Source organism: Pongo abelii, chromosome 16 (assembly GCF_028885655.2).
Source record: "Pongo abelii isolate AG06213 chromosome 16, NHGRI_mPonAbe1-v2.0_pri, whole genome shotgun sequence".
NCBI classification, from domain to species: domain Eukaryota; kingdom Metazoa; phylum Chordata; class Mammalia; order Primates; family Hominidae; genus Pongo; species Pongo abelii.
The window spans coordinates 87,831,658-87,857,934 of record NC_072001.2 but is presented as its reverse complement, the minus strand read 5'-3'; the positions used below and the strand labels follow the sequence as shown (position 1 = coordinate 87,857,934).

The 26,277-nt window shown below is 46.7% G+C and overlaps 1 protein-coding gene and 2 non-coding genes across 4 annotated transcripts in view; 1 reads left to right on the top strand and 2 right to left on the bottom strand.

Moving 5' to 3' along the window:
• Positions 1 to 26,277, top strand: part of SLC28A1 (solute carrier family 28 member 1) — a 93,299-nt gene that overhangs the window by 48,537 nt on the left and 18,485 nt on the right. Inside the window, exons 12-18 of one of the 2 annotated variants that reach the window (XM_024232293.2) lie at positions 2,460 to 2,590; positions 4,337 to 4,505; positions 4,632 to 4,829; positions 12,528 to 12,609; positions 13,653 to 13,751; positions 13,842 to 13,953; positions 14,210 to 14,282. In XM_024232293.2, coding sequence (XP_024088061.2) covers positions 2,460 to 2,590; positions 4,337 to 4,505; positions 4,632 to 4,829; positions 12,528 to 12,609; positions 13,653 to 13,751; positions 13,842 to 13,953; positions 14,210 to 14,282 — 864 coding nt within the window. Of the gene's footprint in view, positions 1 to 2,459; positions 2,591 to 4,336; positions 4,506 to 4,631; positions 4,830 to 12,527; positions 12,610 to 13,652; positions 13,752 to 13,841; positions 13,954 to 14,209; positions 14,283 to 26,277 lie in introns of those variants that run through there. The other variant, XM_024232294.2, reaches the window with a different exon arrangement.
• On the bottom strand, positions 7,451 to 7,557 carry LOC112129321 (U6 spliceosomal RNA). Its single transcript, XR_002911723.1, has one exon. It is a non-coding gene; the product is annotated as a U6 spliceosomal RNA (small nuclear RNA).
• Positions 8,662 to 8,768, bottom strand: LOC112129330 (U6 spliceosomal RNA). Its single transcript, XR_002911732.1, has one exon. It is a non-coding gene; the product is annotated as a U6 spliceosomal RNA (small nuclear RNA).

Below are 26,277 nucleotides of genomic sequence, written 5' to 3'. Positions count from 1 at the left end.
CTGCAACCTCTGCCTCCCGGGTTCTATCCATTCTCGTGCCTCAGCCTCCCAAATAGCTAGGATTACAGTCACCCACCACCACACCAGGCTAATTTTTGTTTTTTTTGAGATAGAGTCTAGCACTATTGCCTGGGCTGGAGTGCAATAGTGCGATCTTGGTTCATTGCAACCTCTGCCTCCTGGGTTTAAGTGATTCTCCTGCCTCAGCCTCCCGAGTAGCTGGGATTACAGGCACACACCACCACACCCGGATAATTTTTCTCTATTTTTAGTAGAGATGGGGTTTCACTATGCTGGCAAGACTGGTCTCGAACTCCTCTCCTCGTGATCCTCCCACCTCGGCCTCCTAAAGTGCTAGGATAACAGGTGTGAGCCACCGTGCCTGGCCTAATTTTTGTATTTTTAGTAGAGATGGGGTTTCACCATGTTGGCTAGGCTGGTCTCGAACTCCTGACCTCAAGTGACCTGCCCGCCTTGGCCTCCCAAAATGCTGGGATTACAGGCATGAGCCACTGTGCCTGGCCTGCCCTCTGCTTTTATTAGCCTGAGTGTCTGTCTTCAACTTACCTCCCTCCTCCTTTTTATCTTCATTTAACACCTTAGAACGCAGTTGGCTTATTACAAACTTTAAGAAGAAACATCTATTTTGCTTTTTTGTTTATTAAAAAAATATTATTGTGGACATTTTGAAAGATACCAAAACGCCTGTAATCCCAGCACTTTGGGAGGCCAAGGCGGGCGGATCGTGTGCTCAGGAGATTGAGACCATCCTGGCTAACACAGTGAAATCCCGTCTCTACTGAAAATACAAAAAAAAAAAATTAGCTGAGCGTGGTGGCAGGCGCCTGTAGTCCCAGCTACTTGGGAGGCTGAGGCAGGAGAATGGCGTGAACCCGGGAGGCGGAGTTTGCAGTGAGCCAAGATCGCACCTCTGCACTCCAGACTGGGCAACAGAGTGAGACTCCGTCTCAAAAAAAAAAAAAAAAAAAAAAGAAAAGAAAAGAAAGATACCAAAATGCAGAAAGAAAAGAAAATCGGCCGGGAATGGTGGCTCATGCCTGTAATCCCAGCACTTTGGGAGGCCCAGGTGGGCAGATCACGAGGTCAGGAGTTCGAGACTAGCCTGGCCAACATGGTGAAATGCCATCTCTACTAAAAATACAAAAATTAGCTGGGCGTGGTGGTGCACACCTGTAATCCCAGCTACTCTGGAGGCTGAGGGAGGAGAATTGCTTAAACCCAGGAGGCGGAGGTTGCAGTGAGCCAAGATTGTACCACTGCACTCCAGCCTGGGCGACAGAGCAAGACTCTGTCTTGGAAAAAAAAATAAAGCAAGAAAGAAAATCACCCCTGGCCCCAGTAGCCAGGGACAGTCAATTCATTGCCGTTTTGGTATATTTCTTTCTAATCTTTTCATGCGTCGTTTTGGAGTTTGTTTCCCCGCTGCCCCCAGTTTTGGTTCTTCTCTACCTGCAATGTTGTGGGCCCTTTCCCACTTCAATGTGAGGCCTTGATGACCATCATTTTCAATGACAGCCTGACGATGCTTAGCCGGTCTCCCATTGTTAGATGTCTGAGTTGGTTCTAGTTTCCCTGCTTGGTAAATGACACAGTGATACAGGGAAACGTGTCATATTTCTCTGTGGAAAAGAACAGAGAAGCAAAGGGTTTGGGGTCCCATTGAAGACAAAAATTCAGGAAGGGAGAATCCCAGGGGCCGACATTGCTCTGCCATCTTGCTGGGAGTGGTTTTCACAGCGTGGCTCCCAGAAGGAGACTGAGGGCCAAACGGTGGCTGTCGTAGAGGAGATTTCCTGAGAAGGAGTTCTCAAACTGCAGGACTGGATGTGATGGATTGCCTTGCAGTGGTGAGTTCCCCGTCACAGTAAGCATTCAAAGAGAGAGGCTAGAGAGGGAGTACCTTCCTACACTAGTACATACCTACACTAAGGTGGAATTGGGTTAGCTCTTAAATCCATTTCATTTCAACTCTTAGGTTCTAGAGCTTTGTCTGAAACCATTACAAATTCCTCCACTAAGGGGGAAACCTCAGCTAACGGGGATTAGTGGTCAACAGTGACAGCCTAAAAAGGAAGAAAGAACCTTGAACTTGGAGCCAAAAGATGTGATGGGCTCTAATTCCTTCTCTTCCTTTATTTTGGGAAGCCATATTTAATCCTTTGGAGTCTCAGTTTTCTTGTCTGTAAAATGAGGATAACAATATTTGTCATTCCTAACTTAGGGAAGCACCAGGAAGAAATAGAAGGTCCTATACATACAGCTTGTGACCTTCTACACATAAAAGGTATTATTATTATTAGTGATGACAGCAGTTATGACAATGAGGACATATCAGTGGGACAGACTATACATGTGCCCTTGCTGCCCTGGGCCGCACTCCTTGGTCGCCAGCATTTCTTCTGACTGTCCACCTAGAACCTGCACTCTCACTCTTGCAGATCGATGCCACCTCGTTGATTGCAGCCTCCGTGATGGCTGCCCCTTGTGCTTTGGCCCTCTCCAAGCTGGTCTACCCGGAGGTGGAGGAGTCCAAGTTTAGGAGGGAGGAAGGAGTGAAACTGACCTATGGGTGAGCACAGCAGGAGGTCCTGCAGAGGGGGTAGTGGTACAAGGTGGGGGAGCAAAGCAGAGGGTCCCGTTCTCTCTGTCCATCACTGTCTTCCACTAGCCTGGGCCCATCTCTCCACTTTCCCTGCCCTGGTTTTGGCTTCATTTGCTGTCTTAGTCCATTTTCTGTTGCTTATAACAGAAATCCTGAAACTGGGTACTTTATAAAGAATAAGAATTTATTTCTTACAGTTATGGAGGCTGAGAAGTCCAAGGTCGAGGGGTTGTATCTGGCGAGAGCCTTCTTGCTGCTGGGGATTCTGCGGAGTCCCAAGGTGGGGCAGGGCATCACATGGCGAGGGGTTGAGGGGTGCCAGGCAGGGAACTGAGCATGCTAGCTCAGATCTCTCTTCCTCTTCTTAAGAAGCCACCAGTCAAGGCCAGGTGTGATGGTTCATGCCTGTAATCCCAGCACTTTGGGAGGCTGAGGCAGGCAAATCACTTAAGGTCAGGAGTTCGAGACCAGCCTGGCCAACATGGTGAAAACCCATCTCTACCAAAAATACAAAAGTTAGCCAGGCATAGAGGCTCACGCCTGTAATTCCAGCTACTTGGGGACGAGAGAATTGCTTGAATGTGGGAGGTGGAGGTTGCAGTGAGCCTAGGTCACACCACTGCACTCCAGCCTGGGCAACAGAGCGAAACTCCGTCTCAAAAACAAAACAAAAAGCTACCAGTCCTACTCCCATGATAACCCATTATCTCATTAATCCATTAATCCAACATTCAGGAATGGATTAATCCATTCAGGAGGGCAGAGCCCTCATGACCCAATCACCTCTTAAAGGCCCCACCTCTCAATACTGCCACATTAGGGATTAAGTTTCAACATGAGTTCTCGAAGGACAAACATTCAGACCATAGCATTTGCAAAAATGTACACTCCTGTTCTCACATCTTAATTTCCAGTCTCTGACCAGCAGGAAACAATGGACTGGGCAAGGCTTGGGAGTGTGGCCTGGTTCTTGGGTCTGTGGCCTGGTGTGTGTACATGTTGAGGAGAGTCATAGAAAGGCCCCATGCCCCCATCTCTATGTGCCTGAGCTCTGACCGCCAGAGTGTCAACCACACATTGACATGCTGAGTGCCATTTTTGATTTCACTCACCTCCTAACATCCCGTCATAGTCTTAATAACTGTTAGGTGACATTTAAACCTTAAACAATGTTGAAAAGGCACCACATTGGACACTTGTGCTTGGGCACAGTGGACGACCCCAACCGTACAACCTTCTGAGGCACTGGAGCAGCGCTGTCCCATGGAAATGTAATGTGAGGCACCTGTCATTTTCTAGTAGTTGTCTTTTAAAAAGTGAAAAGAAATGGGTGATTTTAATAACCCATTTTACTTAACCCTGTATACCCCAAAGTATTGTCATTTCAACATGTAACCAGTATAATAATTATTGAGATATTTTGCATTTTTTGGTACTAAATCCTCAGAATCTGTTCTGTATTTTGTACAACACAATTCAGACAGCCTCCTGTCACATGTGGCTGATGGCTTCCATCTTGGACAGTTCAGCACTAGAAACCTGGATCTTATCCCGGTGCTTTGACCAGCCACTTTTTCTCTCTGGGTCTCAGGGAAAATTAGGATTTCCCGCTCTGAAATGCTCTTCCAGGGTTCCTATTTGAGCCTATAGGATAGGGACCCTTGCTGGTTGTGAAGACAGGCCAGTAATGATCATTCTTGATCCCAACAACAGAGATGCTCAGAACCTCATAGAAGCAGCCAGCACTGGGGCCGCCATCTCCGTGAAGGTGGTCGCCAACATCGCTGCCAACCTGATTGCGTTCCTGGCTATGCTGGACTTCATCAATGCTGCCCTCTCCTGGCTGGGAGACATGGTGGACGTCCAAGGGCTCAGCTTCCAGGTGCGTTTCTGGCCACCACGCTTAGTCTGTAGAGAGAATGGCCCCAGGTGGGTGGTGAGTGGTGGCTGGAGACCTAGCAGAGCCCAGGCCCAGCCCTCGGTGCCAGCCATACCCTTGTGCCCTCAGCTCATCTGCTCCTACATCCTGCGGCCTGTAGCCTTCTTGATGGGTGTGGCGTGGGAGGACTGCCCAGTGGTAGCTGAGCTGCTGGGGATCAAGCTGTTTCTGAACGAGTTTGTGGCCTATCAAGAACTCTCCAAGTACAAGCAACGCCGCCTGGCAGGGGCTGAAGAGTGGGTCGGCGACAGGAAGCAGTGGATCTCCGTGAGTGTCCCGGTCCCTTCCCTGCGGCAGGGGGATGACACAGCACAGCCACTCCTGAGGGCCCTTGGCAGCTGCTCTCCCACTCCCTGGGCCTGGCTGAGACACACGGAAGTGGTGCTTCACCTCCTACATCCTGTAGTCCTGGGAGACAGGACAGCTTCGGGCTTCGCTGCCATCTTTCTCAAGGCCTCTTAGGAGGCTGAGGTGCGGGGAGAGAGCATTGTTTGGGATGTCTGAAAGCTAGCTCTAGATGGGTCATTTTTCACTGTGGCCTTGAGCCAGCCACAGTACCTTGCCTCTTCTGTTGGAAAATGGGGTGAGATGATTGCCACATCGACTCCAAAGGCATACACGTGTGCACCCAATGAGCTGGGAGAGTGAGTGAGATAAGGAGACTTCACTAACACCTTCACTGTTTTGTTTTGTTTAGGTTTGGTTTGGTTTGGTTTGGTTTTCTGAGATGGAGTCTCCCTCTGTCACACAGGGTGGAGTGCAGTGGCACATTCTTAGCTCACTGCAACTTCCACCTCCCGGGTTCGAGTGATTCTCGTGCCTCAGCCTCCCAAGTAGCTGGGACTACAGATGCCTGCCACCACGCCCAGCTAATTTTTGGATTTTTAGTAGAGACGGGGTTCACCATGTTGGCCAGGCTGGTCTTGAATTCCCGACCTCAAATAATCCACCCGCCTCAGCCTCCCAAAGTGCTGGGAATACAGGTGTGAGCCACTGCACCCGGCCATTACCTTCACTGTTAATATAGTGGATTCAGTGCAGGGGTTGGCTCTTTCTGTTAAACTTTATTTTTAAAAACTATAAAAGCTCTATAAAATTAACCTTTCTAAAAGAATAGTAACCTTATTGAGAATGAAAAAATTACCTATAATCTCACCACCTCAGATAATAGTTATTGTTGTTTCTTACATTTTCCTCCATTCTTTTAAGAGAGAGTTTAGGCCAGGCACAGTGGCTCACGTCTGTATTCCCAGCACTTTGGGAGGCCAAGGTGGGAGGATCACTTGAGGCCAGGAGTTCAAGACTAGCCTGGGCAACATAGTGAGCCCCTGTCTTTACTAAAAATTTTAAAAATTGTGGGATGCAGTGGTGCATGCCTGTAGTCCCAGCTACTTGGGAGGCTGAGGCAGGAAGACGGCTTGAGCCCAGGAGTTTGAGGCTGTAGTGAGCTAGGATTGCATCACTGCACTCCAGCCTGGGCAACAGAGCAAGACCCTGTCTTTAAAAAAAAAAAAAAAAAAAAAAAAAAAAAAAAAAGGAAAGCGAGAGAGAGTTTACGTAGTTTCTGTCGTAGCAGCCAAACCGTGCTGTAGCCATTTTTGTTTTTTTGTTTTGTTTTTTTTTTTACTTACTATTACAACATAAGCATCATTTTTTATATGTGTCCTAACATATTTACCCAATCCCCTGCTGTTGGGCCATTCAGACAATTCTATTATTTGGTTTTTATCCACATGTTGAAATGAGTATCTTTGTGCATATAGCTCTTCCTTCCTCTCAGATCATTTCTGCAGCATTCCCAGGTGTGGGCTGACTGACTCCCATATGAGTCTTCACGTGGCTGCAGCAGCTGAAATCAGCAGCACCAGCTGTGCCTGCGAGCATTTATTTCACCACACAACTAAACAGCATCCAGTAGCTTCTTTTTAAAAACAAGGTTCACTACTTCAATAAGCAAATAATAGCTCATTGTTTTCATTTGCATTACTTGGGTGACTGGAAACTTTCAATGGGAAGTCCTTTCTCTTGTCTTTTTAATTATTTTTTAAATTGTAAAGGAAGGGACTCTTTAGGTTTTTTAAAAAAGAAAGTTTGTGGCCAGGCACGGTGGCTCACACCTGTAATCCCAGCACTTTGGGAGGCTGAGGTGGGTGGATCACTTGAGGTCAGGAGTTTGAGACCAGCCTGACCAACATAGCGAAACCCCTTCTCTACTAAAAATACAAAAATCAGTGGTTGTGGTGGAATGTGCCTGTAGTCCCAGTCCTTGTGCTGAGGCACGAGAATCGCTTGAACCTGGGAGGAGGAGGTTGCAGTGAGACAAGATTGTGCCACTGCACTCCAGTTTGGGCAACAGAGTGAGACTCTGTCTCAAAAAACAAAACAAAACAAAAAGCCAGGCGTGGTGGCTCACACCTGTAATCCCAGCACTTTTGGAGGCTGAGGCTGGAGGATCACCTGAGGTCAGGAGTTTGAGACCAACCTGACCAACATGGAGAAACCCCGTCTCTACTAAAACTACAAAAATTAGCCAGGTGTGGTGGCAGGTGCATGTAATCCCAGCCACTCAGGAGGCTGGGGCAAGAGACTCTCTTGAACCCAGGAGGGGGAGATTGCAGTGAGCCAAGATTGCACCATTGTACTCCAGCCTGGGCAACAAGAGTGAAACTCCATCTCAAAAAAAAAAAAAAGGTTTGTATAGAGTAAAAAGCACAAGTTTCCCCTCACTGCTTACTCTCACCTCTGGTCTCACCCCTCCTCAGAGGTTAATAGAGGGCACGCACCTTCCTGTTCTTTTTTTTTCTTATTTATTTTTAATTTTTGTGAGTACATAGTAGGTGTATATATTTATGGGGTACATGAGGTGTTTAGATACAGGCATGCAGTGTAAAAATATGGAATGTTTCATGAATTTGCACATCATCCTTGCGCAGGGGCCGTGCTAATCTTCTCCGTATCGTTCTGATTTTAGTACGTGTGCTGCCGAAGCAAGCACTTCATGATCTTTTTTTTATGAACTTCATTCCTTCAGCAAGTATTTGTTGAGACCACTTAGGTGCCAGGCATTCTGCTAGGCACTGGGGATAAAAAGGAGAATTACACAGACATGGCTCTGGTCTCGTGGAACTGACATGTAGTGAGAGACACAGGCAAAACACAAGAAAGCAAAGGAACAAAAATTAAAATAACCACAATTTGTGGTAAGTTCTATGAAGAAAACAACAAGAAAAAAAAAAAACAGGGCAGGATCTTCCTTGGCTGGACTGGTCAGAAAAAAATATCCCTGAGGTGTGGCATTTAAGCCAAGACTTGGAGAACGGATAAACTAGGACAAGCTGGGAAAAACATTCCAAAGGAAGAGGCATGTGCAAAGGCCCTGAGGTTGAAAAGCACTTGGTGTGCTTAGAGGGCAGAGGCAATGAATACAGCTAGAGCAGGTGGTAATCACGGGCCAAGGAGCAGTCAGAAATCACTGAAGATTTGACATTTTGAATTTTAAGAAGATGACTGGAGGCTGGGTGTGGTGGCTCATACCTGTAATCTCAGCACTTTGGGAGGCTAAGGCAGGAGGATCACTTAAGACCAGGAGTTCAAGACCAGCCCTAGAAACAAAGCAAGACTCTGTCTCTACAAAAAATTTAAAAATTAGCCAGGTATAGTGGTGTGCGCCTGTGGTCTCAGCTACTTGGGACACTGAGGCAGGAGGATCGCTTGGACCCAGGAGATTGGGGCTGCAGTGAGCTATGATTTTGCCACTGTACTCTAGCCTAGGTGACAGAGTGAGACCCTGTCTGAAAACAAAAGACAGAGAGAAGGAAGCAAGGAAGGAAAGAAGGAAGGGACAGAGGGAGGGAGGGAAAAAGACAGCGAGACAGAAGGAAGGGAGGGAGGGAGGGAGGCTGGGCCTGCTCTGTGGAACACAATTGTAGGTGGGCAAGCAGAGATGCAGGTACCTTCATATTTTTTCCAATAATATTTGTATCAATGCTTTATGTTATAAAGGCATTAACTTTTTTCTGATATATTTTCTACATATACTTTTCCTAGCCTTTTCTTTTATTGCCCTTTATGTTGTATAAGGAAATTTATTTTTTGGTTTTTAAATGTAGAACACTTCATGAATTTGCGTGTCATCCTCAGGTAGGGGCCATGCTAATCTTCTTTGTATCATTGAAGTTTTAATATATGTGCACAAGAAGCAAGCACAGGAATGTGTTGTTGTTTTTTTTAATTAAAAAAATTGTATTTACTTAGAGGCATTCAGAATGTCAACAAAACAGCTGTAACTTTTGAGTGGTATGTATATATGTATTTATTTATTGATTGATTTTTGGAGACTGGGTCTCACTTTGTCACCCAGGCTGGAGTGCAGTGGTGCAATCACAGCTCACTGTAGCCTCTGCCTCCTGGGCTCAAGTGATCCTCCTGCCTCAGCCCCTTTGTAACTGGGATCACAGACGTGTGCCACCACACCTCGCTAACTTTTGCATTTTTTGTAGAGACGGGGTCTCACCATATTGCCCAAGTTGGTCTCAAACTCCTGACCTCAAGCAATCCTTCTGCCCTGGCCTCCTAAATTGCTGGGATTACAGGCATGAGCCACCACACCCGGCTCAAGTGGTGTTTAGTTAACAGAACAGCAACTATTTTGTGTAAGCTGCATCAGAGACAACTAAAGATGAAGGCAATACCATCCACACACATAACTAATTTGTGCTGTGTGCCAACAAGAGCCTGCTTTAAATTTCCATGCCAATTTATAACCCCCATACTGCACCAGGCAAGGTTGGTGGCTATTGAAAATACCACCAGGACAGAGTTATCTAAAGACACATTGGGTAGTATGTTAACTATACAAAAAAAAAGACACTGTACAGTTTAAAAACAAATCTTACATGGCCTTACATTTTAATTTATTTCTTTAAAAGGAATGAATTTAGTGTGGGGGAGTTAAATACATTATATACAAGAAAAAAACTACTAGAACTAGCTTATTCATCATCTTCATCTTCCCCATCTTTCCTTCCCCCTCATCCTCTTCCTCTTTCTCATGTTTCTCCTATTCTTTCTTTTTCTTGCTTTTTCAGCCTTGACAGCTCCCTTATTTTTGCTGCATCAGGCTTTCCTTTAGCTCAGTATGCAGCAATATCCCTTTTGTATTTTTCTTCCAGCTTCGCAAGTGTCTTTTTCTAAGGTTGCTTATCCTCCACAGCGGTTTTATAACCACATCTCTCCTACTTTCTTTGCAACATCGACAACGGATAGGCTGGGATGTTCTCCTTTGATTTTTGGGTGATGCTTGGAATAGAACAAGAAGAGGCCAAAGGAGGCCTCTTGGCCTTGGGGATGCTGGGACTTCTTTTTTGTTTTCCCTTTAGGAAGGATGTAAGTTTTCATTTCTCTTTCCTAGCCAGCCTTGTCCGCCTTTGCCACATCTTCAAATTTTCTTTTCTCTTTAGCTGACATGGTTGTCTGCCTCTCTGGCACTTCTTTGAAAGCTCTGAGCAGTTGCCTGAAGCATCTGGGTGCTTCTTCTTGTGCCCCTACCAACAAGCTTGGACAGGGACTGCATATGATGACATTTTGCCTCTTGGCTTCTTAGGGTCTCCTCTGCCCAGGTTTAGTTATTTTTCCTCAGTGAGGCACAGAGTCACCCAGTGCCTGTCAGCTCTCACTTGACCCAGCATTTGGGATTTTTTATTTTTTTATTTTTTTTGAGACAGAGTCTCGCTCTATCGCCCAGGCTGGAGGGCAGTGGTGCGATCTCAGCTCACTGCAAGCTCCGCCTCCCGGGTTCACGCCATTCTCCTGCCTCAGCCTCCCAGGTAGCTGGGACTACAGGCACCCGCCACCGGGCCTGGCTAATTTTTTGTATTTTTAGTAGAGATGGGGTTTCACCATGTTAGCCAGGATGGTCTCGGTCTCCTGACCTTGTGATCCACCCGCCTTGGCTTCCCAAAGTGCTGGGATTACAGGCGTGAGCCACTGCGCCCGGCCAGGATTTGTTTTTTTAAACACAGATTTTATACCAAATCTTTTCTTTTGTGATTTCTTCCATTATTTATAAACTTAGAAAGTTATCTGGAAAGTGCAGCTGGGCACGGTGGCTCATGCCTGTAATTCCAACACTTTGGGAGGACAAGGAGGGTGGGTCACTTGATGCCAGGAGTTTGAGACCAGCCTGGCCAACATGGCAAACAAGAAATGTTTGGCAAAACAAGAAATACAAAACTTAGCCAGGTGTGGTAACACACACCTGTCATCCCAGCTACTTGGGAGGCTGAAGCATGAGAATTGCTTGAACCCAGGAGGCAGAAGTTTTCAGAAAAAGGAAAGAAAGAAAAAGAAAGTTATCGGGAAAGCATGAAATTTGTGAAATAATGTGATGAGATAATTCAGACCATGAGCTTTGGAGTCAGAACTGAGTTCAAATTCTGATACAGCTACCTTCTTGCTGTGTGAACTTCCTTAGTTACTTAACCTCTCTGAGCCTCTGTTTGCTCCTTTCCAAAATAAGAGTAATAATACTACCTTGTAACTATATTTATTATCCTATATTTTCTATCTTTTTATTCTTAAAATATTAATATTTATCTAGAATTAATTTTTATATAGTGTGAGGGGAGGCTGTGTACCAATTTTTAAAATAATTTTTAATTTTTGTGGGTACAGAGTAGGTGTATATATTTATGAGGTACATGAGATGCTTTGATACTGGCATGCAATGTGAAATAAGCACATCATGGAGAATGGGGTATCCATCCCTTCAAGCACTTATCCTTTGTGTTACAAACAATCCAATTATACTCTTAGTTATTTTTAAATGTACAATTAAGTCATTATTGACTATAGTCACCCTGTTGTGCTATAAAATATTAGCTCTTATTCATTCATTCTATTTTTTTGTACCCATAAACCAATTTTGTTTTCCAATTATTTCATTTTGGCTCTTAAAACTTATTTCTGGGAAATAAGACAGTTGTTAAGAACAAAAGCGAATAACTATCGTGTTTAAACACTTGCTCTCTGCCTGGTGTTTCCCATACATTATATAATCCTTTTTACAGCCCTCCCAGGCAAGTACTATTATTCCCCTGTTCCAGACAGGGAAACTGACACTAAAAGAAGTGACTGACTTCTCAAGCTGATCGTTGGTGAGACAATCCTAGAAGCCAGGCTGGCTGGGCTTCTCTTACTCTTACGCTTTCCTGTGGGCCACACTCCTTCTCTCAGCCTGAGAGCATTCACAGGAGTGCTGTGAACTGGAAGCCCAGGATTGCAGGGTCAGGGACGGGGCTGTCCACCAAATGGCCCCAGGACAGAGCTTAGTAGGGCCAAAGCGAGAGGACTAAGAAAGGCTGAACCCCATCCAGAAAGGCGGTAATGAAGATTAAAAGGTTGAAGGACAGGCTGGGCGTGGTGGTTCACACCTGTAATCCCAACACTTTGGGAAGCTGAGGTGGGCGATCATCTAAGGTCAGGAGTTTGAGACCAGCCTGCCCAACATGGCGAAACCCCATCTCTACTAAAAATACAAAAAATCAGCTGGACGTGGTGACGGGCACCTATAATCCCAGCTACTCGGGAGGCTGAGGCAGGAGAATCGCTTGAACCCAGGAGGCAGAGGTTGCAGTGGGCCGAGATTGTGCCACTGCACTCCAGCCTGGGTGACAAGAGTAAAACTCTGTCTCAAAAAAACAAAAACAAAAAAACAAACAAAGAAACAAACAAAAAAAGGTTGAAGGACAGATAAGAGAGGGGGGCTATGTTTTTGATGTGGTGTAGTTTGAGCCGACTTAGAGGTGAGATTGCAAGGCTGGGGAAGGGGCAGCACAGAGGGCTCAAAGGTCAATTACATGTAAGAAGTGGATAAAATTAAGGCCAGGGAGCCTTATAGGGGTGTTATAGGGGTGCCCCAGGCCCATCTGAGGGGAACCCCTCCTCATGCATCTTCTGTATTTTCAGGTCAGAGCTGAAGTCCTCACGACGTTTGCCCTCTGTGGATTTGCCAATTTCAGCTCCATTGGGATCATGCTGGGAGGCTTGAGTGAGTCTAATCAGGGCCTCACCAGTGTCTAGGAGAGTCTGGGACTTGAACTTGCTCGGGACACGTAGGCCTCAGTTGTCTCATTTGTCTAAAGCAGGACCCAAACAAGATGGCCATAGAGGCCAGGTGTAGTGGCTCATGCCTGTAATCCCAGCACTTTGGGAGGCCCAGGCGGGTGGATCACTAGAGGCCAGCCTGGCCAACATAGCAAAACTCCATCTCTACTAAAAATACAAAATTAGCCAGGCGTGGTGGTGCACGCCTGTGATCCCAGCTACTCAGGAGGCTGACCCAGGCACGAGAATGCTTGAAACCAGGAGGCAGAGACTGCAGTGAGCTGAGATCGCACCACTGCACTCCAGCCTGGGCTACAGAGCGAGACTCTGTCTCAAAAAAAAAAGAAAAAGATGTTCATAGAGTTTCCTCCTAGCCCTAGAATTCCCTGATTCTCTGCTGCTGCTGGTAGCCCAGAAGTTAGCACCTGGGCCTTGAAGGCCAAGCCTGGCTCAGGGGCTGGAGGTGTGGTGCTTGCCTGTCCCCAAGACTTTGGCCTGCCTGTTCCCACACCCACAGTGGACAGGCAGGCAGGGCTGGTGGGGCCTAAGGTCGACGGGTCTGCACGGTTCTCAGTTCTTTACAAATAACATTTCCAGTCCTGGCAGCTACACTGCCTGGTGGTGTAATCATCCCATTTCACAAAGAAGGAAACGGAGTCTTCATGAAGTGAAGTGGTGGCCCAAGTCACTCAGCTAGTGAGTGGCTGAGCCTGTATTTGATCCCAGGTCTGCCTGACTCCAAACTCACATTCTTTTCCCGCATCTGCCACTCATGGTATGTAGGGAGATGTGGGGCATTGCCTGGGGGTCCAAGCCAGGCCAAAGAGGACTCCTGAGCTCAGCAAGCTGTCAGGAGGACAACGTCTGTCCCTCTGGCCATCTATTAATAGAAGAGGAAGGGAGGTCAGCAGATGCAGCCAGAGCTGCGGAACATGGCCAGAGAGGGACACAGCTTCCCTGGCCCTGAGCACTTCTGTCCCCTTGCAGCCTCCATGGTCCCCCAACGGAAGAGCGACTTCTCCCAGATAGTGCTCCGGGCGCTCTTCACGGGAGCCTGTGTGTCCCTGGTGAATGCCTGTATGGCAGGTGAGTGCAGGCCTGGCAGGCTCAGAAGGTGGAACCCTGATTTTCTGGCTAGCCTGGGGGCCCTGCCCACCCACCGCTTTCCCTCCACAGGGATCCTCTACATGCCCAGGGGGGCTGAAGTCAACTGCGTGTCCCTCTTGAACACGACCCTCAGCAGCAGTAGCTTTGAGATTTACCGGTGCTGCCGTGAGGCCTTCCAGAGGTGAGGGCCTGGGCTCTGGGACCTGCAGGGCACCCACAGTGATAGACAGAATGCCTGAGTGCTGGGGGGATGCCTTTGGTATCAGGGTGAGGGTAGAAATGTTATGGCTGCAGCTAATGGGGAAGTGAAGGCTCGAGGACCAATGGAGGAAGGGTGGACCAGAGACTTGAAACAGTGTTCCCAGTGTTGCACAGCCTGGTGGTGGCCAGCAGAACCAGGCCTGGAGCTCACACTGCAACCTTTGCTTTCTTTTTAGCATCAACCCAGAGTTCAGCCCACAGGCCCTGGACAACTGCTGTCGGTTTTACAACCACACGATCTGTGCATAGTGAGGACAGAACAAGTTTGTGCTTCTGTACTTCTGAGGGCTGTTCTCCCCCAGGAACCATCTGTCACCACCTTCTCTTTCCCAGGGCCCTCTTCAGGGAAGCCATGGGACTTAGACCCAGCTCAATCCCACAATTGGGAAGGGGAGAGTGCAGAGAGTGAGTGAGGACATAAGGAAGGACATGTCCCACTCCATCCCCCTTCCTGCTCCCCCATTTCCTACCTCCCCCAGTGTGAATTCTCAGGGTCACTTCTGCCTCCTCCCCTTTCCCCTCCACATCCAAACAGCACCCTGGTCCTCTCTATCCCCCCTTTCCTGGGGTCCCTCACATGCCCCTTCCCTTCTGTTGTGGGCCACAACAAAGCCTCCTCCCCGCCCCACTTCCTGGGCACTAGGATCTTTCTGTGGCTTCTTCCCCTGCTGGGTGGTGTCACCTCTTTCTCTGCTTTCAGAGACTCCCTTCCCGCCTTTCCTCAGAGTGCTTCCCAAACTGAGGTCCCATGGCATACTGTCCTGGGAGGCGTTCAGAGGGTTCCATGATGGACTAGGTTTGGAACCACGGGGATGAATAAACTTAGAGAGGGCTATTTAGACTTTTTGTTTGTTTATTTTTTTGTTTTTTTAACTGTGAACTTGTCAGAGCTTGGTGTGGATATGAGGCTTTTTCCAAATTTACTTGACCATAAAAACCTTTTCATTCTGTCACCCAGGCTAGAGTACAGTGAGGTGATCATGGCTCACTGCAGCGTCAACCTCTCAGGCTCAAGCGATCCTCCCACCTCAGCCTCCTAAGTAGCTAGGACTATAGGCACGTGCCACCATGTCCAGCTAATTTATATATATATACATAAACATATATATACATGTGTATATATGTATATATGTACATATACGTATATGTGTATATGTGTATATATGTACATATACGTATATGTGTATATATGTATATATGTACATATACGTATATGTGTATATATGTATATATGTACATATGTGTATATATGTACATATATACAAAATATATATATACTATATATATACAAAATATATATATATTTTTATATATATATATATTTATATATATATTTTTTTTTGGTAGAGATGAGGTCTTGCTGTGTTGCCCAGGCTGGTCTCAGACTCCTGGACTCAAGTAGTCAGCCCACCTTGGCTTCCCAAAGTGTTGGGATTATAAGCATAAGTCACTGTACCTGGCCCATAAGAACCTTTTTGATGGAAGTTTCTCAGTTGAAGATTTTGCAGAATACAACTTGGGAAATATTGGCTAATGTTCAAACTGCTTTACTCTAGGCAACTGTAATGTTAGCAAATGCTTATGTGGCACTGTGTGCCAGGCACTCTTCTCAGCGCTTTATATATTTTAACTCAATCCTTACAACAACTTCATGAAGTAGGTGTTATTATTATCACTAGTTGAGGAATCAGAGTCGTGGACAGGTTAAGCTACGTGCCTAAAGGGACACAGCTGGGAAGAGTCAGAGGCAGGATTTGAGCCAGACCACCTAGTTCTGGGTGGTATAGGGGTGCCCCGGGCCCATCTGAAGGGAGCCCCTCCTCATGCATCTTCTGTATTTTCAGGTCATAACACAAACTGTGATGTGGAGCCTCTCTGTTGGGCTGCTGGTGTTCAGGGAACCCTGATGTGTGGCCCGCCCTCACCTCCCTCCCTGCCTTTACTCCCCACCCCAAGCCCTCTGTGCCACTAGGTAAGGCCTGACGTTCCTCCCCGCCTTCATTTCTGGAGTTCCTATCACCAGCATGCCCTCTCCATCTCCCTGCTGCCTGCCCTGCTCCCATCTCAGTTCTCATTTTCCCCAGCAGCTTTGGCTTCCAGGACCTGCGATGCACCCTGCCCTTGTGGCTGCTGGGCCCCTACACCCTCACCCCTACCTGCCAGGTCCAACTTCCTTCCTGGCTGGGGCTGGCCCTGACCTAGGGCAGTGGGAGGATGGAGCCCTGGGCAGCAGTTATTCAGCTCAGCCCCAGTGAGCCAGGTCCTGCTTCTGTTCTGCCACAGGCTTTGGTTCCAGTGGGCAGCAGCCTTGCTCCTTGTGACCCCCACAGGCTGACCTGGGTCCTCATCCTCAGGGCCTGTGTCCTTCCCTTAGCTCCACAGAGTGGAGGTTTGGCCTGACTCCTGTAGCTCCAGCTAGGCTCTTGCCTTCTCTCTGCAGCTCTCCCTCAGTCCCTGCCATCTGCTCCAGCTGCCCTTGGGCTGTGGGCAGGGTGCCCTGTTGATGTGGACAACACAATCCTCTCCCAGAATTGGCCCTCCGCCCCTTCCCTGCCCGTCTGTTGGCCTCAGCTCCACTAGCTGGGTCATGGAACAGCCCAAGGACTGCCCTTGACCCCCTTCTCTGGACTCCCTGCACACTCATTCTGGGGCCGGTGGCCTTCCCTAGAAGACTGCAGGCCACTTGAATATAGGGCTCACAATGTACCCTTGTGTCTTAGTCTGTTTTGGCTGATAACAAAATGCCATAAACGGGATAGCTTATAAACAACAGAAATGTATTTCTCACAGCTCTTGAGGCTGGGAAGTCCAAAATCAAGGTGCTAGAAGATGCTGTGTCTGGTGAGAGCCTGTTTCTCATAGGTGGCACCTTCTCCCTGTGTCCTCACATGGCAGAAGAGGCTAATGAGATCCCTGAGGCCTCTTGCATAAGGACACTAATCCCATTCATGAAGGCTCTACTCTCATGACCTTATCACCTCCCGAAGGCCCCCGCTCCTAATACCTTCACCTTGGGGGCTAGGATTTCAGCATATGAACTTTGAGGAGACATGAACATTCAGACCATAGCACATAGTAGTGTAAGCTATTAACAAGAGGGGAAAATGGGTGTGGGATATATGGGAGCTAGGTAGTATTGGTGCAACATTTTGTAAGTCTAAACTATTCTAAAATTTAATAGTTTATTTTTTAAATGGCATGGGAAAAAAAAAAACTGCGTGGACACAGATGCTGTGTAACTTGTAATTCAGCCCATGGGTAACTCTGTCCTAGACAATGCATGTCCCAGTAGGCAGCCTGCCAAGGTCTGTGAGTTGACTAATGGGCTTCATTGACCCCCCTTCTTGCCCCTTTCTTCCCATGGCCGTGCCCTCACCTCTGCTGCCCCCTCAGTTTAATTCAAGCTCATGCCTTCAGCTGAATGTTAATTAGTCCTGACCTCTTATCATCTGCTTGAAATTACTTTTGACTCGGGATTAGTGAGCCCTGAGGTTGGACAGGACCTTAAACATCATTTTGAGGGTGTCTACCTCACCATCCAGCTTTTCTGAGAATGTTTACACCCACTGCACGGATGGCCTCTGTCACCATGTTTTTATGTTTGAGTCATGAGACTCCATTCCCATGAGTGATTTGCTATTGAACCAGGACTGAACGCCTGACTCAGGGCAGGCCAAATCTGTACTCTTGCCAATGGCCTTTCGGATTCTCAGGAAGGAATATTAATTATAAAACCCAGAAACAGAGCTGGGAGCTGAGTCACCACGGTGGGGCTATGGCTTGGAGCTGATCTCATTTGCTCCCTTACTGCAGCCCAGTTGTTCTGCTTTTCCTTGGATTCCATGACAGCCAAATTCTTTCCAGAAATCCCCTCTAACCTAAACTAATTGAGAAAGTTCCTCTTTGTGATGAGAAGGACATTGCCTAGGATAGTCACTTTGTTAACCCCCTATTCTGCTTGAAATCAAGCAGTCATTCATCATTTGCTTAAATCTCATCAAGATAGTAACCTCACACCTCTCATTGCTACTCCACATTGGAGAGCTCCACTTCTGAGAAGGTTCTTTTTTGATTTTGCATCAAAAAATGTTTTGCTTTAATCCATCCCAGTTTTGCCATTCTGGGCCACTCTGAATGGGTCTCATCTCATATGTATATCTTTGTTGTCCTTTTTCCTACTTACCGAAGTTAATACTTGCCCATTCGTTTTAAAAGTCAAATCTTAAAACTTATAGAAATGGCTTAATCCCTTTTCCACATGACAGTCCTTCAACTATTTGAAGATGATGCCCATCCAGGCTTCCCTTCTCTGAGCCAGGCACCCTTAGTTCTTTCAGCTGTTTCTCACATAACACATAGCAGGGTTTCAAAATTTGCTCCAGACTTGATTCTAAACTGTTCTGCATTTGTGTGCAGACAGTGCATGAGTCATGAGCAAGTCTAAGATGAAGCCAGAACACAGCATGGTAAATATGATCTCATGGGTGGAACCAAGATGATGTGATGAGACTAAAGATTGGATATGGTCTTAGGATATTTGAAAGAGGCAGACTTATTAGGAAGGGTGTTTTGCTTTGTTGTTTTTTTTTGTTTGAGATGGGGCCTCTGTTGCCCAGGCTGCTGTGCAGTAGCACAAAATTCCTGGCTCGCTGCAGCCTTGACCTCCTGTGCTTAAGGGGTCCTCCCACCTCAGCCTCCCACCTCAGCCTCCCAAGTAGCTGAGACTACAGGTGGTGCCACCATGCCCGGCTAATTTTTTTTTTTTTTTTTTTTTTTTGGTAGAGATGGCGGGGACTCTCTCTATGTTGCCCAGGCTGGTCTTGAACTCCTGGCCTCAAGTGATTCACCCATCTCTGCCTCCCAAAGTGCTTGGATTACAGGTTTGAGCCACTGTGCCCAGCCTTAGGAAGGGTGTTAAGAAGCTACATGCCTGCTTCAGAAATCCTCAAATCCGAGGGCTTGCATGTTGAGGGTATAACTTGAGGAGCAGTTGTCATTTAGGAGAGAATGAGAGAAAGTCCTGGCCTGGATCATAAAGGCACTATCTCTAGGACACAGCAGGAATGGGGTGGGAAGGAACTTATCTACGGGGGCATCCTACTTGCCCACCACCAAGGGGTGCAACAAGTTCCTACCTTGCCTGGAGGTTGCTTTCCATTTCCTGAGAGAGAGAAATTGCAGCTTTGGATGAAGTTCTGACAAAGATATGGAATGGTGGAATGGGGACAATTTGCCAACAGAGACTTTGTCACTGGCAGGGATGGGGAGGCAGCACAGCCAGGCGGTTGTCCCACACTGGAGTATAAAGGCATTTAGGAAAGAGACTCTGCAAGGAACGGCAGCGTTTGAATTGAACCCTGTCTCTGTTGGGCAAAATATCCTAATGAGGAAGGAAAGGCAGAGGCAACAAAAGAAATCAACGTGGCTATGAGTGAATAGCAAGGATCTCATTCATAAACTCAAAATTTTTAAATATTAAGCACCAACATCAGGCTGAAGAACACGTGACCCGTGTAGAAAGACAGCTGGCTGTCCTCCAGTCGCCAGTCTCCCCTTTTTTTTGGTAAAAACTGATAATCCAGCTGGGCATGTGGCCACTTACAATAAAAACTACATTTCTCAGCCAGGCGCGGTAGCTCAGGCCTGTAATCCCAACACTTTGGGAGGCTGAGGTGGGAGGAGTTCAAGATTAGCCCGGGCAACATGGTGAGACCCTGTCTCTATAAAAAATAAAAAATTAGCTGGGCATGGCGCTGTGTGCAAGCAGTCCCAGCTACTCAGGAGGCTGAGGTGGGAGGATCACTTGAGCCTGGGAGATTGAGACTGCAGTGAGCTGATAGCACCACTGCACTCCAGCCTGGGTGACAAGAGTGACTCTGTCTTAAAAGAAAAAGAAAAAGGACTACATTTCTCAACCTTCCTGGGCTAGGGGTGGCCATGGTCTGGCCAGTGGGGTGTGAGCAGAAGTCCAGTAGGCAGCCTCTCATCATGCCCTTGGAAGAGGGTTCTGTTGACTTTTTCTTAAGGGACAGATAGTAAATATTTCAGGTTTCGTGGACCATATTGCTGTGTTGCGACTACTCAACTCTGCACTCATAGTTGAAAGCAGCCATAGACAAACAAAGGAGAGTGGCTGTGTTCCGATAAAGCCTGTTTACAAAAACAGGTGGCCAGCCTGCAGGCTGTGGTTGCTAACCCCTGCCTTAGATAAATGGGCACATCCCGCACGTTCCTGGTATATTTCACATTTTTGCTCCATGCCAGTTGGAATGCAGATGGGAAGGTGAGCAAGCTTGGACCATGAAGACAAAGGCAACACCCAAGAGATGGAGCAGCTTCAAGTTAAAGGGAGCCTGAGGCCGTGGCTCGCCTCTGTAGTCCCAGCACTTTGGGAGGCCAAGGTGGGCAGATCTCTTGAGCCCCGGAGTTTGAGACCAGCCTGGGCAACATGGTGAAACCCCTTCGAGAAAAATTAGCTGGGCATGGTGGTGGGCACCTGTAGTCCCAGCTACTTGGGAGGCTGAGACAGGCTTGAGCCTGGGAGGTGGAGGCTACAGTAAGCCATGACCCACTGCACTCCAGCTCAGGTGACAGAGCGAGACCCTGTCTTAAAGAAAAAAAAAAAAAAAGAAGGAGTCTGGGGTCCTGATGTCTTTGCAGAGCAAGACTGCCACGACAGCACAAACTTTATGTGAGAGGGGAATAAGTTTCTATCTTGTTTATGTTATTATTTGGGATCTCTTATATGAGCCTGCTAATAGACAGGAAGAATAAGATAGGCGGTAAGAAGGAGCAGATTTGCCTCTTTCCTGCGGGGGTCCTGATGAACAAATGGGAACAAGCTATTATTAACAAAGTGCCCATCACCCCTGCCTGGCACTCCTGGTTCTCTGGTAACATGGGGCTGGTACATTCACCTGGAGTCCTAAATGGGCCCACTCCTTCTGACAAAGTCTAAATCTGAAACATACCTCCCACTGGCCACCAAGACTTTGGAGAAAAAAGAGAGACTCCTGATACATACGCGAGAGGAAGTGGAAAGAGAGCCAGATGGCCAAACTGCAAAGTTTTCCAATTTAGCTTCATGATGGGAAAACACCAGAGACAGAAGGCAAGGCGAGGCAAGGGAGGCTCACAGCAGCTTCCAGCCTCAGGCTTACAGAAGCAGGAGTCAGCAGAGGTCCATGTGCTGTGTATAACCTTTCAACACACAGTGACCTGATCCACTGGTAAGTGTGGCCCAGTCTACCCACTAAGATCCATGTTCCCTCCCCTTGAAGAACAGCAAGGAACTAGAACAGGAGCTAGAAGAAGGACAGGCCTCTCAGGACCCCATCCTGCTCACCTCCCACCTGCCAAACACTGCAAATTATGTTGAGAGCAAAAAAGAACAAGGAAGAGATGATCCCACAAGGATTGCTTGGAGCAGTTTTCTCATCCTCACACAGGCTGTGTGGCTATCTGCTCTCCATACAGACACCTTTCCTATCTTTCCAAGGTGGGACTCATTTCTCATCTACAAGTAAGAAGGCAGTAACCCACAGATCAAGACTGCCCACCAGATGAACACACGAAATGCTGCTACACTCTCCCACACGTCAGTAAATTCCTTTCATCCAATGACTCCACGTACTTCAGTGATGGACCATGAGTGAGCCTGACCAGGCTGGAGGTGCTACCACGCAGGCTACTTCCTCCACTCAGCCCCAACTGACAAAGGACACATTTTTATCCCAGCAAAACTTCTGTTTTTCTTTTTCCAAGAAAAAAGAAAAGTCGTCGGGCACGGTGGCTTACGCCTGTAATCCCAGCACTTTGGGAGGCCAAGGCAGGAGAATCGCTTGAGCCTGGGAGTTTGAGACCAGCCTGGGTAACATGGTGAAACCCAGTCTGTACAAAAAAATACAAAAAATTAGCCAGGTGTCGTGGTGCATGTCTGTAGTCCCAGCCACTCCTGGGAGGTCGAGGCTGCAGTGAGCTGTGGATCGTGCCACTGCACTCCAGCCTGGGAAACAGAGTGAGACCCCGTCTCAAAAAATTAAAAAAAATTTTAATAATAAAGTATAAAGAAAAGTTATTTAAAGATAGAAAATTCACTTTATAAACAAAAGATTGCTTTTATCCCTTGAAACTTCCTTCCTCAATAAGATTCTTTTCTACTTTTAGAGGAGTCCATTGTTTATATTACCAAACTATTCTTTTCAATGCCATCGCATCAATTAGAAGACAAATAAGCTCCATCAAAGCATACAGCTTTCAAGGGATCTTTTCTTGGGCAGTGCCCAGAGGGCAGATATTTCTAATCTCTAATTCTCTTTGGATCTGGGGCATGTCATTATTTCAGTGTCAGCTGCTCTGAGCCAGAGTGTGGCCCGATGCTGCAGGCTGGGACCAGGGTCCTCCAGGTAGGCACAGAACCCAGAGATGAGAAAGTCTAATGGCTGGTATGGAAAAGACAGGGCCTCCTTCTGAAAAGTTCCATAACTCGGTGAATCATCTTCAATGACTTAAACTGTTAGGAGTCTCAGGAAGTTCATATCAAGAGCTCTCAACAGCTGGTGGGTTTTATCACTTAGAGGTGTGTTACTGTAATTAATTGATTCCTTTATAACAGTGGAAAGCCTGAGCCAGGTGGCTCACACCTGTAATCCCAGCACTTTGGGAGACTGAGGCTGGAAGATTGCTTTGAGCCCACGAGTTCAAGACCAGCCTGGGCAACATAGCGAGACCTTGTCTCCATTAAAAATTTAAAAATTAGCCCAGCATGGTGACAAGCACCTGTAGTCCAAGGAGTCTCAGACAGGAGGATTGCTTGAGCTCAGGAATGTGAGGCTGCAGTGAGCTATGATCATACCACTGCACTCCAGCCTGCGTGACAGAGCAAGATGCAGTTTCAAAAATAAATAAGAAAAATAGAAAAATATAATAGTGAAAGTACTGGAGTTTATGAATGATTTACCTTATTTGTAAAAAATATATAAATCAGAGGGGTATATTACTTAGGATTCTTTTTGTTGCAAATGACAGAAAACAAATCAAATAGCTTAGGAGAAGAGGAATGTATGGGCACCAAGAGGGATGAGGGTGTAGCTGCAGGGAGCTGGGCCTGGGGACTTCATGACCCTAGGGCTCTGTCTACCGCTCAGTTCCTGCTTTTGTTGTGTTTGTGTCTTCCTGCACCGTGACCTCCTTCTACTGAATTGGATTTCTCCATAAGACCGGACCGTGGCCATCAGAAAATCATGGGTTCATATATTAGCTTGTTTTCCTGATAGCTAGTTGTGGCAAAGAAAGCAAACCTCCAAGAATGTGATTGATCTGTCAGGGCCATGTGCCCTCCTCCAGAGCCATTGTTGAGGCCTAGAAAATGGGATAGGGTGGTCAGTGGGCCTGGCTCTTCTGCCCACCCCTGAAGCAATCACTGTGACCAGGGAGGTAGAAGCTGGCAGCTCCTATTTGAACAGAAAGGGAAGGAGGAGCAGTTTCCCACAAGATTGGGGGTGTTGTTTCCTGATGAAAGCAACCATTCTTTCCATTTATCTATAAAGATTTCAAATGATAGCATATCTTCAAAAATCTGAGATAATAGAAATAATGGAAATGTAACGCTTGAAATAATTTAGGAAAAAAGGGACTGACATTTTCTGAATGCTTATTGTGGGACAAATTATTTGCATATGCTGTCCATGTAATCCTTAAAAACAAACAAACTATATGAGGTAGATATTACTATCCCCATTATACCAACGAGGCAACTGAGATGCGGAGAAGTGAAGTGGTTTGCTCAAGGGCAAACAGTTCAGCAGCTGAGCCAGGTTTTGAACCCAGTTCTGTCCGGTTTTAATGCCAGACCCTTAACCATCCTAGTACGTTGGCTTCCTCATTGATCTATCTAGTAAACAGGTATATGATATGTGTAAAATACTTTACATTATTTTTATTTTAATTAATAATACTGGGTCATTGTGGTATTTTTAGGACATGGCTGCAAATTTTCTAACACTCCTCCCGTTAAGCGGTCAGATCTGTGTCCTCTCCCTGTTCATCTGGGCAGGCTTGTGACCGCTTTGAGCAAGATAGCATGGGAGGAATGATGCCATGTGACTTCCGAGGCTGGGTCGTGAAAGGCCAGGCAGTTTTGGTCTTGTTCACTGGGACACTCACTCTTAGCACTCTGACACACCACAGAGGAAGCGTTCTCCCTACTCTGTGGCTGCCGTGCTGTGAGGAACCCAAGTCATCTGGAGGAGTAACATGTAGGCACCAGGTCAACTGTCCCAGCTGAGCCCAGCCTGCAAGTCATCATAGCCCAAGTGCCAGACACGAGCGAAAAAGCTTCTGGGTGGTTCCAGCCCACAGCCATTCGATTCTTCCCCACTGAGGCCTCAGACATCATGCAACCGAGACAAGCCATCCCCTTTGGTGCCCATCTAAATTCCTGAGACAATGAATCCGAGAGCATAATGGATGGTAGTGGTTTTATGCAACAGGTTTGGGATGTTTATTCCATAGCCACAGAGAACTGGAAGAGCCCCAGAACAGGAATCAAAGATGTCTGACCATGAAGCATCTGGAATATAAGAAGATGAAACTGAGGAACACCTTGTATCTGTAAAGTAGCAAAGTAGTGATTTTTCCGAATACAGAAGCTCTTGGAACACTCGCGCTGTAGTCTCCCTTCTTCCACCAGGTGGGGTGGATGCATTGGTGGCTGCCTCCACAGCAGTTCCTCACGGAGCAGTGGAAGACTGGGTTTCTTTGGTTCAGCGGGACTGTGGCTGACCCCACCCCAGCTGGGATCCCTGGCTGCGAGGCTGCAGAGCACAGAGCCCCAGGAGGGCTTGGGTTTGGCTGCTGCTGGGAGCCTCTCCCTTTTGTGGGGGAGGTCAGTGCCTCTGAAGGAGGATAGAATCTGAAAACAAATTCTCCTGGCAGGCTCTACCATCCCACTGCACTCCTGTCAGGGTTGTGGACAGGAGGAGTCACTCTCTGCATAATGCAGCCCCCTCGGTGCTGCTCAATTTTCCCTCCCATTGGACCTGAGGTAGGGGCATTGCCCCCAGCCTTCCTGATCAAGGGATAGGATCCGCAGAGAACCCCCAACTTCCTCCTTCCCTCTTCCCATTTCCTTTTTCCTTCCATTCAAATCAAAGTACTACAGATACATGATTTTTAAAGTCAAATGGTACCATAGTTATATCAGCAACAATAACAGGAAAACATTTCGGTAATTCCCTCCCCATCCCTGACTTCTCCCCTTCAAACTCTTTCAGTCACTTCTATTACTTACATCCATATTTCTAAGTAATGCATCCATACTGCTATTTTCTCAAATTATTGATTTTAGATAGTGTCTTTTTACTCCCCATTACAGAAGATGAAGCATTAACTCTTTCATACCACCCCATATTCCATTTGTCCTCCCTTTCTCCTCCCAATATGGTAATATCACAACTTTCGGAAAAAGCTGTATTCCATTAATGTGTTTCTGTCTGATTATGGCTATAAGACTTGCGCATTGATGAGCCATGGAGCATATTATAATTACATTTCCTATCTTGCACATTTTTCTCTCTCCCTTCCTTCCTTCCTTCTTTCTTTCCTCTTTCTTTCTTTATTTCTTTCTCTCTTTCCTTTTTCTTTCAACAGGGTCTCACTTTGTCACCCAGGCTGGAGTGCAGTGGCACAATCATGGCTCACTGCAGCCTCAACCTCCCAGGCTCAAGAGATCCTCCCACCTCAGCCTCCTGAGTACCTGGGACTACAGGCGTGCACCATCACACCTGGCTAATTTTTTACTTTTTTTTTTTTTTTTTTTTATAAGAGAGATAAGGTCTTCCTATGTTGCTCAGGCTGATTTCAAACTTCTGAGCTCAAGCAATTTTCCTGCCATGGCCTCCCAAAATGCTGGGATTACAGATGTGAGCTACTGCACCTGGCCTCTTGCACATCTTGTTCCTTCTGAACATATCACTATAATTCTAATTTAAGACAGTAAGATGTGCCATTTTTTATGTGCCACTACGAAAGAACACTCCCAACTAAACTGTGACACTCCATTGTTTGTAGGATGCATCTCCATATCAGAAATGTTAAAATGTGAAAAATTTATGCATTTTCATATCCATATAATACCATTTTTTTTGTTTTTGTTGCTTAGATTTCTTTTTACCTGTCATTATTTCTTCCCAAATTTGTTAAGAAAATTATTTTTAATTTTTAAACAACTTTATTGACACATAAT